Here is a 12406-nt window from a genome sequence, read left to right as displayed (position 1 = left end):
TTGGCGAGGATGCAGAGAAACTGGATCACTCATATATCGCCTGTGGGAATGTAAAATGGTACAGCCACTCAGGGAAACAGTTTGGCAGTTTCTTAAAATACTAAACATGCAACTCACGACACAGACATTGCACTCCTGGGCATTTATTCCAGAGAAATGAAGACTTATGTTCGCACTAAAATTTGTATATGAGTGTTTATAGAAGATTTATTCATCATAGCCACAAACTGTAAACAATACCTTCAATGGATATACTTCAATGGATAAATGGTTAAAAAACAAACTGTGGTACATTCATACCATGGAATGCTGTTAAGCAATATAAAGGAATGAACTATTAATACACATGACCTGAATACATCTCCAGAGAATTATGCTGAATGAGAAAAGCCAATCCAAAAAAGTTACTTATTGTATGATTCAATTTATATAACATTAAAATGAAAAATTATAAAAATAGAGAACAGATTAGTAGTTGCCAGGAGTTAAAAAAAAAAAAAAAGGATGGGAATAGGCATAGCTATAAAAGGGCAACACGAGTAATCCTTGTAGTGATGCTAATGTTCTGTATCTTGACTTGTATCAGTCTCAATATCCTGGTTGTGATACTGTAATAAGTCTTTAATATCTACATTGTGGGAAATTATATAAAGAGTACATAGGATCTCTTTGTATTATTCCTTACAATTGCATGTGAGTCTACAATTATATAAAAATAAAATTTTAATTAAAAAGAGATAAAAAGCCAATAGGAGAGAAAAAATGGAATAATGGAATATACGTACTTAATCCAAAAGAAGCCAGAAAAGGAAGAAACAATAAACAAAGAACAAACAGGATGACAAACAGGAAACAAATAGCAAGATGATGTGTGTAAAACCAATAATTAAATTAAATGTAAAGGAAATAAACACTATCAATAAAAGGCAGGGATTGTCAGCTGGCTAAAAAGAGCAAATACTAACTATATACTGTTTACAGTAAAGTTTTTTTTTAAACTTTTTGTTTTGACAATTTCAAAGGTACATAAGAATTGTGAGAACAGTACAAAGAATTTCCATATATCCTTAATACCTTCCACCTAGATTCCCCAAATGTTAACATTTACCACATCTTCTTTATCTTTCTCTCTGTTTTTCTCCCTGAACTACCTGAGAGTTAGTTGCAGATATAATGCACCATTCATCCCTAAATACTTAAGTGTGTAATTCCTAAAAACCAGGAAAACCAGGACATTATCTCAGATGACCAAGTACAAAATTAGGAAGTTAATGTTAACACATACTAGTATATGACCTACAGACCTTAAACAGATTTTTATTTTTGTCCTAATAACGTTATTAAGAGCAAAAGAAAATCACAGATCACATGTTGAATTTAGTTGTCTTTTTCATTTGTCTTTTTCTTTTTTTTCTGTTTTGCTGGCCAATCCCAGTCCTTGGTATCATAGGCACCATGTTTCAACCTACTGAGCCAACTAGTGGAACAGTTCCTCAATCTTGTTTTGCCTTTCATGACATTAACATTTTTGTAAAGCACAGGCCAATTTTTCACAGAATGCCTTTCATTTGACATTTGTCTGACATTTTCCCCATGAATAGATCAAGGTTATGCATTTTTGGCAGAAGTACTGCAAAAACAATGTTTTGTTATTCTTAGTGCATCATATCAAGAGGCACAGGATGCCAATTTGTCCAACTATTATTGGTGGTAACCTTGATCACCTGACTAAGGTAGTATCTCCATTGCAAAGGTATTTTCCCCTTTGTAATAAACTAGTATCTCCTGGGAATATAGTTTTAAACTATGCAAAAATTTTTTACTCCAAAAACTTTTGCCATTTTAGTATCCATTTTATGCCTAAATTATTATTACGATGGCTGTCAAACGGCATTTTCCCCTATTTCATAATTTCTTCTTACATTATTAGTTAGCTTTCTGCTCTAAGGAAGAGGGTCCCTTCTCTTTCTTTCTTTCTTTGTTCCTATAATTATTGGAATCACGGATTCCTATTTTATTCAATAGATTATAATCCTTTCCTGACAATATTCATTTTGAAGCTCAAATGATCCCAGATTTGGTCAGCGGAAGCCCCTTTAAGCTGACTCTTGTGTCTTTTGACATGTTCTAAACATTCTCTGAACATTTCCTTATTTTCCAGCACAAGATGTTCCAGGCTTATCTTATACTTTCCCTACTTCAGTTCTGGAATCAGCCATTTTCTCAAGGAACTCTGGTTCCTTTTAGTGTAAACTGTTATTAGAAACAAAGATCTGGGTATAAAGTGTGCTCACTACTACTAAGCTATAATTGCTTCTATGCTCTCAGTGCACAGAGGTAGGAAACAGACGTATGTGTGTATATAATTTATATAAATACACCATCACACATCTACATCTATTCCTGTATCTATCTATATTTATTAGAAACCACAGTTCATATTGATACCTCCAATTCCAATCCAGCACCACAGGGTTCCTTCTATCCTTTTTCATATGTATAACTCTCTTATCCATAATACATTTATGTGTTTAATCCTAGAATACACATAAGATAGTTTTTGAACTGTTTTTTTTTTTTTTTCCCCTTTTTGTCTTTTTTTACTGACCGGTAACGGGATCGCAACCCGCAGTGTCGCGCCCATACCGGGGACCAGCAACGGGATCGCAACCCTCGGTGTTGCGTCTGCACTGCGCTCAGCCAGTGAGCGGGAACTGGTCTCCACATGGGATCCAAACCCTCGGCAGGAGCGCCGCTGTGCTCCCAAGCAGCGCACTCTCCAGTGCACCACCAGGCCTGCCCTGAACTGTTTTTTCTTTTTTCTTTCTTTTTTGGTGGCTGGCCAGTAAGGAGATCCAAACCCTTGACCTTGGTGTTACAACACCACACTCTAACCAACTGAGCTAACTGGCCAGCCTCAGTTTTCAAATTGTCAATTCATACCTCCATGAAAAAGAAATCTACTAACTAGAGTTCAATATTTAGTTACAGTTAATTCTGTCTTTAGTATGAGGGCATTTAGTCCAAATCTTATGGTTTAAGTTACTTGGAAAGAGAGAGAAAACACAATTGTGGTTGCCAGGGGTTGGGCAGGATGGATAGTTATGGCTATAAAAGGGCATCATGAAAGATCCTTGTGATGATGGAACAGTTCTGTACCTTGACTGTGGTGGTGGTTACATAAATCTTCAAGTGATAAAATTGCACAGAACTACACACAAATGAGTGCATGTAAAATGGGTGGAATTTGAATAAAGTCTTGGAGTATACCAATGTTAATTTCCTGTTTGTGATATTGTCCTATAGTTATGCAAGATGTAATCACTGGGGACAATAGGTTGAAAGGTACATAGTACCTCTGTCTAATAGTTTTTGCAACTTCCTGTGAATCTATAATTATTAAAAATTAAAAGTTTTAAAGAAGTTACTTGGGCTTGTCCCTTCACCCCTGCCCTCACTATTTTATTAATTTAAAATACAGTTAGGTTAATTTATTTGTTTGTATTCCATTTTAGGCACCCCTTTCTCTCCCCCGAACTTCCTTGTTGATTTCTTCTTCTTTTTTTTTTTTTGAGTATGTAAAATATTAACATGGCTCTAAAAAGTTTAAAAGTTATAACTATACAAAAAGGCATACTCAGGGAAGTTTTCACCACCACCACCACCACCATTACCATCCCATCCCATTTCTTTCTCCTTTCTATCCCGTTCCCAACCATGCCATGTATGTAGGCAATTTCATTAGTCTGTGGTTTAACCTTAACTTTGTTTCTTTTTTCACAAATGATCAGAATCATGTATATTTTAAAAAAAGATAAACAAACAAAATTAGACAAAATAAAAAAACTAAATGAAAACAAAACAAAACAAAGAATTGTATATTTTTAGATTTCTCCTTTCTTACAAAAAGATATGTACAGTTACGCATTGCTTAACCACAGGATGCATTGTTAGGTGATTTTGTCACTGTATGAACATCACAGAATGTATTTACACAAACCTAGATGGTACAGCCTACTACATACCTAGGCTATATGGTACAGACTATTGCTCCTAGGTTACAAACCTATATAGTGTGTTACTGTACCGAATACTGTAGACAACTGTAACATAATGGTAAGTATTTGTGTATCTAAACATATCTAAACATAGAAAAGGCACAATAAAAATACAGTATTATAATCTCATGGAACCATCATCATACATGCAGCCCATCATTAATGAAAATGTTGCTATTTGGTGCATGACTGTATATTACCGTACAAACTCTTTTGTATTTTACTTTTTTTTACTTAATGATATATTTTAGACATAAGTTTATAGAAATTTTCCTCTTATTTTTAATCTTTTTATAGCCGCATAATACTCCATCATGTAGATGTACCACAGATATTCAACCAGTGTCCTATGTATGAGCATTTGGGTTGCTTTCAATAGTTTGCAATTACACACATTGCTATAGTGAACATCCTTGTGCATATGTATTTTTGAATTGTTAGAAGTGTGTCTTCAGGGTGAATTCCTAGACATGAGATTGCTGGGTCAAAAGGTAAATGCACACTTAGTTTTGTTAGATATTGCAAAATTCCCCTCCATAAGGCTTGTACAATTTTTGCATTCCCATCAGCAATGTATGAGTACCCACTTTCTCACAGCCTTACTAATGGAGTTTATTATTGTTCTTTTTAATTTACTTTTCTTCACATATGAGTGAGGTTGAACATAAAATTACAGATCAATATCCCTTGTAAACATAGATACAAAAACCCTTAACAAAATATTGGCAACTTGAATCCATCAATAAAAAGTATAAAATATCACAACCAAGTAGGGTTTTTATTCCAGGAATGCAAGGTTGGTTTAACATTAGGAAATTAATCAATGGAATTCACTGAATCAACAGAATATAGTAGAAAAATTATGATGATCTCAATACATACAAAACATATATTTGCTTAAAAACACTCAGTAAACTAGAAATGGAAGGAAACTTGCTCAATCTAACAAAGGGCACCTATGAAACCTATGAAAACCTCTACAGCTATCATATTTAATGGTCAAAGACTGAATGTTTTCCCCAAGATCAGGAATGACATTCCAAGGATATCTGCTCTCACCAGTTCTCTAACATTCTACTGGAGGTACTAAGCCCATACAATAAGGAAAGCAAAAGAAGCAAAATGCATACAGGTTGAAAAGGAATATGTTAAACTGTCTTTATTTGCAGACAACATGATTGGGTATATAGAAAATCCTAAGGAAACAACAACAAGAAAGTCCTATTAGAATCAATGAATTTATCAAAGCTGCAGGATTTCTACATATTACCAATGAACCACTGGAAAATGATAGGTTACACAAGTGTATGCATTTGTCAGGACTCACTGAATAATACTTTTTATATAATCTAATTGTATGTAAATTATACCCAAACTTTTTTTTTTTTTTAAAGATGACCGGTAAGGGGATCTTAACCCTTGACTTGGTGTTGTCAGCACCACGCTCAGCCAGTGAGCAAACCGGCCATCCCTATATGGGATCTGAACCTGTGGCCTTGGTGTTATGAGCACCGCACTCTCCCGAGTGAGCCACAGGCCGGCCCTATACCCAAACTTTAAACAATTAAAATAAATGAAGGTAAAGGCCAAATAAACAAATTTTCTAGTATAATTTGGGTGGGTGGTCAATTTGCTCATTCTGAGAGAATTTTAAAGTTCACCAGGTTTTATTTAAATTATTTTTGTCTGTTTTAAGTCTAAATTTGTTTATAGTTACCCATTCCTTAGATTTCCCATCTCTCACCAGAATCCGGGCTTAAATGAATACATGGTATGGGAGGAGGACCCAAATGAAATACTCCTGACAAAGTGTTAGAGCAAGGATGGCATTCATGTGTGCTTTCTTTTGTTTGACCCTACAACATATTGCCTCCTTTAAACACTGAACTTGGGATTAAGCAGCCCTGGGTTTGAATTTGGATTCTGAATCTTATTAGCTGTATAGCTTTGGGCTAGTTATTTCATTTTTTTTTTTTCCTTTTTGTCTCTTTTTTCGTGTCCGGCAACGGATCGCAACCCTCAGTGTTGCTCCCACCCCTCGCTCCGCCAGTGAGCGGGAACCGGTCTGTATGTGGGATCCGAACCCTCGGCGGGAGCGCCACCGCGCTCCCAAGCGGCGCACTGTAGCAGTGCGCCACCAGGCCGGCCCTAGTTATTTCATTTTTTTGAGTATTTTTCTCATTCATTAAGTAGGCATAACATTATCAGGTTTCATAAAAATAAATGAGATAATGTGACAATGACTGGCACATTGTAAGGACTTAATAAATGTTTGTCTTAATCTTTTTTTTTTGGTGGCTGGCTGGTATGGGGATCCAAACCCTTGACCTTGGTGTTATAATACTGTGCTCTAAACAAATGAGCTAACTGGCCAGGTCTGTTTATCTTAATCTTAATGGGGTATTTTAATTAAGTCCTGTTACAGTACTATTTGGTATGATATTTTCTTCTAATATAAGAAACCAGAGCTGCCCAAGAGTAATCTTGGTTGCCAGGTGGGAGCTTAGTGATGGGGATGGGAAGCAGCCACAGAGCTAATGAAGATGTACTGCAGACAAACATACACCATCATTTCCCTAAAGGTCACCATATAATGGTTCTCATAGTTATTACCTGCTCCAGCAACTCTTCATGAATTCATATTCATTCCAGTTTATTTTTCTTCCTTTGGATTTTAAAATTACTGGTTCAAGAAAGGAATCATTGGCCCTAGCCAAAAACTCCATTTCTTTATTTTTCTTTTCTTTGGGGGGGGTTCTGGCCCATGTGGGGATCTGATCCCTTGACCTTGGTGTTATAACCCTGCACTCTAGCCAGCTAAGCTAACTGGCCAACCCTCTCTATCTCCTTCTAATGAAATGCTTTACTAATTCATGCTTAAGGAAACTGAATTCCTTATTCTCACCATCTGGGCTCATTTTAAAAATTCTTATTATTTATTATTAACATATTCATTATTATAAACTGTGATTTTTCTTTATGCCCTTTATCTGATCTATCACTCCCCACACCCCCTCCTTCCCTCCCATCTCTAGCATCCTTAGGTTTGTTCTCTCCTTCTGTAAGTTCAACGTATTGTTGTGGCTCCTTCCTTCCCTCCCTCCTTCCTTCCTTCCTTCTGTCCTTCCTTCCTTTCTTCCTTCCTTCCCTCCCTCCTTCCTTCCTTCCTTCTGTCCTTCCTTCCTTCCTTCCTTCTGTCCTTCCTTCCTGACTTATTTCACTTAACATAATTTTCTCCAGACTTATCCATGTTGATATCTGGGCTGGTTCTATAGGTCCAAATCTCTTCATTCTTGGGTAAGTTCTTCCCCTAATATTAGCTGTGTGTCTATTTCAATAATTCATGAAGCCTTTAGTGAACAATTATTCCAGGCCCTATGGGTGAGGGTCAGAGAAGAAGCTGAATAGTTGAATCATGAAGGATGAGTAAAGCTGTTAGATAAGTTCTTCCCCTAATATTAGCTGTGTGTCTATTTCAATAATTCATGAAGCCTTTAGTGAATAATTATTCCAGGCCCTATGGGTGAGGGTCAGAGAAGAAGCTGAATAGTTGAATCATGAAGGATGAGTAAAGCTGTTAGACAAATGGATAAGGTAGGGAAATTTAGGCTCCATTTAGGGTATCTTGCCTCTTCCCAAGAAATTATGCCTCAGTTGCAAATAATAATTAGTTGAGAACTTCCTTCTTTGAAAAGGTCAAAGAGATAGGAACAATGCCTCTACTCCTTTTTTCCTATTTTAACTATGGTTTGGGATTTTCTCTTTTGATTTTTGTTGTTGTTGTTGTTTTCTTTGTTTTTGTTTTGGCGGTTTTCTTTTTTGAAATACTGTTCCCAGCAGACAGGATAGATAGAAAAGTTAATTTAAGAAAAATGATGTCCTAGAAGTTCTTTTTTTTGTAAATGAAAAAGAAAAACAAAACCGTGACTCACCTCTGACTCCTCTCAGGAATGTCCAGCACAAACCCAAACATCATTTCAGCAATTTTATTGGAGCTGCAGGTGGGGGTCCTGTCCACCTCTACGGCTATGGACAGCATCCTCTGAAGCTGGCACACAATCCTGAGTCCAGAACATAGGACACAAATGAGTGGTTGGGTCTGGCAAGGAGCTACCCTATGGCTGGGAGGAGGTCCCCACCAGTGTACATCGAGAACAGAGACTACTAAAGGATACTGGAACGCATACACAAAGTCAGGGAGAACTATTCAAGCCATCAGCATGCTTTCATTTAGCCATTTTACCTACCTGAATCCCCTTTGTCAGATCATACTATCTGAACCTCTCAGAACCTGGGGTTGAGCTGCAAAAGCAAGCTGCTTTTAAATTAAAAAATAGAACCATACCGTCTTAAGGATCTAAAGAACTTAAAGTTTTCTCTAATCTGTAACTTCCTTATTCTATAGATGCAGAAACAGGTCCAGAGAGACTAAAAATTATTTAAGTTTCTTTAATTCAGGAGAAAACATGCATGTGCCACATAGTTTTCTCCTGTTACTAGTTCCTCTACAACAGTTTCTTACCAAATTCAGTCTCAGAATTTCCACTGGTAGAGCCTGACTTTGTCCCCCATCAGACCTAACTGTGGGAGACAGCCAGCCTGATGCAACATTAGAATCTGGGCAACCCCTCAGAAAGGTGAGCCTGGCCTGACGTCAGCCTTTTCTAACATGTATTATTTGGGATGGGTGATAGGGTGTTGTTTTCAGAAAATCAGCAGCTAGTGACACAATAGGCAGACCTGGGGCTTTGGCATAAGATTCTGGCTCTACAATGACAAGTCGTTCAACCTTCAACAAGTTACTAGACTGCTCTGAGTCCAAATCTTCTTATGTATAAAAAGGGGAAAAAATACTGTCTATTTCATAAAGTTATGAGTGATGTGTAAAACATCTGGCAGAAAGGCACTCATTATTAGTAAATGGTAGTGCCTATTATTGTCGCTGATAAGATTATGATAAAGTTAACTTTTAGAGAGCCCTATTGTTATTTCTTATAATATTTACTTTTAACAAATTTATTATGATTATTATTATATAAGATTAACTTCCATCGAAGGAACAGTATCTGCCTCCTTCTTGGTTCTGTATACAGAACCTCTGTGATAACCTCACGTTAGGGCTTTCCCCAATCTACCCAAGCAAACGCTTCATTGTTCTAAAACATTCCCCTTTTAGATTCAAGATTGTCTCAAATTAGTTGGAATCTGTAGGCCTTATATGAAAATCACGTTGGTGAAACTAGTTTATAATACAGCATTGTGAATTTAGATACAAATGCTATATTTGAAATGTCAAGCATGATTGGCTTTTAACAATATGATTGACATGGAATACCAAGTTACTGGTGCAAGGGCAGCCCCCAAAAATGCCTCTCAAAAAATGCCAAGACTGCTCTCAACTCCATAAAAGAAATGCCATGAATCTCTTTACAGTGTAGTCTGAGGTAATGGGGCCTGCCCTGGTCTGAGCCATTGCTGTTATACCTGTTGGAACCTGCAGGTTGAACTGCTATTTTTCCTTCCACGACTGTGGGAGAGAAACATAGGTCCTTGAGGACTTGAGGTTGCCAGAACACCCACTACCTACTACTCCTTCTCTATGTCAGTGAATACCTGAAGCGATGAGTAGCTGTAACCCTTTATTGATTTTTGGGATCCAAGAAAAGGAGGGCAGTGTCCTCCAGCTTTTGTTTCACTTCTGCTCTGTGAGTTTGTATTCACTTTGTGAAGTCCCATTCATCTAGGGGTGAAAGCACCTGCTTTTGTTCTACCTTTGGAATTAGAAATTTAGCCTTTAGCTAAGGTAAATCTTTAATAAGAGTCAGTCTATGTTACAAGACCTTGTTAATCTGAGGGAAGCTGCTCTTAGGGGATGGTGCTGTTCACTAAAACAAGAAATTCCAACAACACTGGGAAGGACAACTTCTGCCTGCCCCTTACAGTTGATTGGTGTTCTTTGTCAGGTTAGGCTGGGGAGAAGGATGGCTACTGCTGGCCTTTAAGATTCCTGTTCCTGAAGAGGTTTGATTCACATTTGGGGACTGAGTTAATCCATCTTCAGTTACTGCTTTGACCAGCCACTTGATAACATCCCTGCAATGGAAAAAAGATCAGAAAGAAAAGTTTCAAACTTCTGTCATATTTGTGATGCTCGAGACTGCAGCCTTAACCTGGGCTCCAGACCCCTACATTTCCCTAAAGGCAACAAAGGGAGCCCCCTTAGGCAATTTTCAATATTTAAACAAAACTAATGGAAACTTCACATTTAATTCCAGTAAGGCTATAAAAGCTAACTGAAATATCAACATTTTTCTTTGAGTTATACTTATTGAAAGGTACCTCTGGGGTCAAAGAGCCTTAATCTGTGGCTTACTGACCAGGAATATTCCTTAACCAGGTAGAAAGTTGGACTGGATGACCAAAAAGTCTTTGCTGGCTCTCTATTATTAGATATCGTTTATTTATGCTAATAACTAAGGTTTAGAGAGTGTGCACTGGAGTCACATTTTATACAGGTCTTAGGCCCGACAAGCTAGTAAGGTAAAAACATTTCACATGGGCAATATTACTTTTGATGATCACTTAGGTAACCCAGGTAAAAATGGTGAATTGAATACACACACCTAATTTTGTTCCCTCCTTAAACTCCACTAATACTACAGTAAATAATTTTTAAAAGTATCCACAAAGAAGAGGAGAAGAGAAGAAGAGATAATAGCAGAGAAACTTTAAAAGCTGGAAGGCAAGTGAAGTATACTCACAAAATAGAATGTTACATAGTAGTTAAATTGAATAAGTGACAGGAAACAATATGGACAAATTTTAATTTTACTTATAAAATACTAAGTGAAAAATAAAAGTTTCAATGAATTACATACAGCATGATACCTTTTAATATAAAGCTAAAAGGAACTAAAATAAAAATACATACTTTATAGAAACACATGTATATGCAACAAAACTACATAGAAAGGAAGGAAATGAGATGATAAACATTCAGGATGATGATTACTTCGGGTGCGGGGAGTTGTAACGGTGGGAAATGGATGTGTGGCTAGATTCAGGTAATTGTCAAGGTCCTAGTCTTTGATATGGGAGGTAGGTTAAGAGATACTGACTACAAGATTAAATGTAACCAATTAACTAAGCAAATAAGGCAAGTGTGTTATGTTTTAAGAATGATGTTTAATCCAAGTCTATGACTTTTGCAAAGGGATAAATTTTAATTGACTTAGCATCATTGAGAAAGCTGAATCCTAAGCCATAAGTAGAGGACAATCCTATTTAAGCCTGTTTACCAAAGAAAAGAAAAATCTTCAAGAAGCTCTGCAAATACCAGCTCTTAAGTTTTCCTGAAGTAAGAGTGAAAGTGGGCAAGTTAAAATAAGCAGAATGGCTTGAAGCCTGTTTAAAAAACATTTAGACCCCTAGATCTTCTTCCTCAACCCTGAAGACTACAGGTTAACTTTGCGGAGAGGTAAAACAGAGGGCCTCTGAACTGGGATACCAGGCACAGCTTGGAGGCAAAGGCACTGAAGCAAACAGGGGCACTAAATAAATATATGCATTCTGGATGCAGAGATCCTTGCCATTTTCCCACACTTGTCTTCCAAAGACTTGGCATTACTGTGTTTATCCTTCACATAGGAAATTAGAAGTCTTTTCTGGAAAACCCAACCAGTCCATGGGGAAAGACCTAAAGACAAGGAGCATTTTCTAAGAAATGGGAAACCAGTTCCACCTACAGGGAAGTACAGAAATGACAAGTCCTCCCATATCCTCAGAGCTTCCCTCATCTTTTTTAAGCCTCTTCTATAAGCATGAATAGACTACCATGGTTTAATAGACATAATGAGAAGCTTTTAACATGAGAGAGACCAAAACAGCCAAAACCAAAAAAAAAAAGAAAAAAGAGAGAAAAGAAAAGAAAAAAAGCAACTTGGAGAAAACATATTCTGCAGAGAATCAGAGAATAAACAAAAATGAAAATCTATCATTAGCATCATCAAGGATGAGATGATATGGATCCAGGGAAGAAGAAACAAGAACAGAATACTATTTATTAATTTTAATAAAGAATATGTAGTGAAAAGAATAAAAGAGCTCTTAGAAATTAGAAACATGATAACAAAAATGAAAAACCCTATTTTTATTTTATTATTATTTTTTTGTTCTTTTTTTTTGTGACCAGTAAGGGGATTGCAACCCTCCCGCGCTCAGCCAGTGAGCGCACCGGCCATCCCCATATAGGATCTGAACCCGTGGCGGAGCACTACTGCGCTCCCAGCGCCGCACTCTCCCGAGTGAGCCATGGGGTCAGCCGAAAAACCCTATTTTTAGAAATGAAG

The 12406-nt window shown here is 37.0% G+C and overlaps 1 protein-coding gene across 1 annotated transcript in view; it reads right to left on the bottom strand.

Moving 5' to 3' along the window:
* SIMC1 (SUMO-interacting motifs containing 1) overlaps nucleotides 1-12406 on the bottom strand; it is a 98958-nt gene that overhangs the window by 17347 nt on the left and 69205 nt on the right. The window contains exons 6-7 of the mRNA XM_008581260.1: nucleotides 9999-10151; nucleotides 7991-8119 (exon numbers count right to left, since the gene is read on the bottom strand). Coding sequence (XP_008579482.1) covers nucleotides 7991-8119; nucleotides 9999-10151 — 282 coding nt within the window. The remainder of the gene's footprint in view (nucleotides 1-7990; nucleotides 8120-9998; nucleotides 10152-12406) is intronic.

The sequence above is a fragment of the Galeopterus variegatus genome, unplaced genomic scaffold (assembly GCF_000696425.1).
Source record: "Galeopterus variegatus unplaced genomic scaffold, G_variegatus-3.0.2 Scaffold2309, whole genome shotgun sequence".
Taxonomy (NCBI): domain Eukaryota; kingdom Metazoa; phylum Chordata; class Mammalia; order Dermoptera; family Cynocephalidae; genus Galeopterus; species Galeopterus variegatus.
Note: the sequence above shows the minus strand (reverse complement) of the source record. Positions and strands in the feature narration are given on the sequence as shown.